The 2,500-nt window shown below is 46.3% G+C and overlaps 1 protein-coding gene across 1 annotated transcript in view; it reads right to left on the reverse strand.

Annotated features, from left to right (window-relative positions):
* Nucleotides 1-2,500, reverse strand: part of LOC113806178 (dynein axonemal heavy chain 3-like) — a 109,040-nt gene that overhangs the window by 18,672 nt on the left and 87,868 nt on the right. Inside the window, exons 54-55 of the mRNA XM_070129307.1 lie at nt 1,562-1,755; nt 346-553 (exon numbers count right to left, since the gene is read on the reverse strand). Of these exons, the coding sequence (XP_069985408.1) occupies nt 346-553; nt 1,562-1,755 (402 nt within the window). The remainder of the gene's footprint in view (nt 1-345; nt 554-1,561; nt 1,756-2,500) is intronic.

A 2,500-nucleotide genomic window follows, 5' to 3' on the forward strand; every position in this document is an offset into this window, starting at 1 on the left:
TCTCTTCTCCACCAATCCCTCCTCCCTCACTTCGTCTCCCTCCTTACATCCCCCAGTCTCCTTCCTCTCCTCCACCCACCTCTTCTTTTCTCCTCTTCTCCACCAATCCCTCCTCCTGACTCCTTCCCTCCCTACCTCCTCATCCTTCTTCTCCACCCAACTTCTCTTTCTCCTCTTCTCCACCAATCCCCCCTCCCTCACTTCCTCCCCCTCCTTACCTCCCTCAGCTCCTTCCTCTTCTCCACCAATCTCCTCTTACCTCACTCAGCTCCCTCTTCTCCTCCAGTTTCTCTTTCTCTTCTCTTCCACCAATCCCTCCTCCCCTCCTCTCCTCTCCCTCCTTACCTCCCTCAGCTCCTTCCTCTTCTCCTCAAGCTTCTCGTTCTGCAGCGCCAGTTCGTAGTTGGCGGCCTCCAGAGCCTGCTTCTTGGGGGCCACGATCTTGATGACCTGGTCGTACACCACCATGGCGCGGACCCAGCGGCAGAGGCCCTCGCACGCCATCGACACCATGCGGATCTTCTTGGGGTCGAAGTCGGGGTGGGAGTAGAATCTATTTGGGAGAGAGAGGAAAGATTTGGTATTTTAGGGGGGATAGAAATTTTTTTTTGGGGGGGGGAGAGGGATGATGGTGTGATAATACGATGTAATAATGAAGAGATAGGTAATGTTGACTCGAGGGGTTGACAATTTTGTGACGTAATTTAGGTTATATGGACTCTAGGGGGATCTTATGGTCGAAGTTGGGGTGGGAGTAGAATCTATTTGGGGGGGGGGAGGAAAGATTTGTCATTTTAGGGGAGTAGCTTTTTTTTTTGGGGGGGAAATAAAGGTGTATTAGAAAGTGACACAAAACATTAAAGAGATAGGTGATATTGACTCTTGGAAGATCTTCTAAAAGGGTTGATTATTTTGTAAGGTATTTTGTAAGGTAGTGTAAGTTATATAGACTCTAGGAGGATGTTGGGGTCGAAGTCCGGGTGAGAGTAGAATCTATTTTATTTTTTTGGGGGGAGTCGGGTATTTAAAGGGGTTTAGGAGGGTGATGATAGGGTAATTGGGTATACGGGGGTATGTGAAGAGAGTGACGGGATTAATTATGCTGTGATGTGTTGAGTAAAGTGTGTCAAGGGATAGGCAATATGGATTCTATGGTGATGCAAAGCCTTTTAGGGAGAATGCAAATATTTTCTGGGGGAAAAGGAGATGAAGACGGTATGGTGTGGTGTGATGTGATAGCGATATGATGGGATGTGATCAGTATTATGGAGACCATGTAGAATTTCTTTCGAATTAAGTAGAAAATTCTGTGGGGCGAGAGCTTGAAAAAATATGACGGTGATGGTGGTGTAAGAAAATTAATATGATGTAATGTACACCTGTTTAACATAATAGTCTCCATGATACTAAGGGGAAACAACATGTAATGAACATGAGACAAACATATGACGATGCATACAATACAAAATAAACACCAACGCAACAGAACATGTAAAAAAAAGAATACCAATAAACATAAACAAACAAACAAATAAATACAACAAATACAACAAAACATTACTTCGTCCTAACAACCGAGATGATCTTGGTGGGGATGTTGTCCTTGTCGTACTGCAGGAGATTCTGCAGGAACTTCATGTCCCCGAGGAGTTTCTGCGAAGGAGCCCAGAAGTCCTCAGCCATCTTGCCGGACCCTGTGGCGTCGGGTTTTCGCTCGGGCTTCACCTCCAGCATCACGCACACGGCCTCCATCACCTGGGGGCCGAGGAGAGAAGATAAGAGAAGTTAAAAGATAAGAATGGAGTTTTTGGTTGCTGAAGGGAGGATAAAGTGGACGGAGATAAGATAAGTGAAGATGAGAGTGAGGGTTTTTGGTTACTGAAAGGAGGATAAAAGATGGGCGAATATAAGAGATAAGTTAAGAGTGAAGATATTTGGTTAGGATACGGTAGGATAATGTAGAAGATGAGATAGATATGGCTTTTGGTTACTGAAGGGAGGATAAGGTGGGTGAGTGTAAGAGATAAGATAAGAGTGAAGATATTTGGTTATTGAAGGTAGGATGCGGTAGAAGGTAGAAGATGAAATGGGCCTCAATCACCTGAGAAGCAGAGAAGATAAGATAAGAGTAAAAGTTTTTGGTTATTGAAGGGAAGATAAGGTACGCGAGTGTAAGAGATAAAAGTAAGGGTTTCTGGTTATTGATCGTAAGATAAGATAGGCGAAAGGAGAAGATGAGATTAGACAGGTGAAAGGACTTTGTCTGCAGATGACACAGAACAGAAGGTAAGATAAGACAGGCCTTTCACCACCCAAAGATCCCAGGAGAAAAGACAAGATAAAGACACGCCCAGACGTCCTCCCCCCACCTCCACGCCCAGACGCCCTCCTCCTCCTCCTCCTCCTCCTCCCCACCCCACCTCCACACCCAGACACCTCCCTCCCCCCACCACCTCCACACCCAGACGCCCCTCCCTCCCCCCACCTCCCCGACATCCTC

This window comes from Penaeus vannamei, chromosome 13 (genome assembly GCF_042767895.1).
Source record: "Penaeus vannamei isolate JL-2024 chromosome 13, ASM4276789v1, whole genome shotgun sequence".
NCBI lineage: Eukaryota > Metazoa > Arthropoda > Malacostraca > Decapoda > Penaeidae > Penaeus > Penaeus vannamei.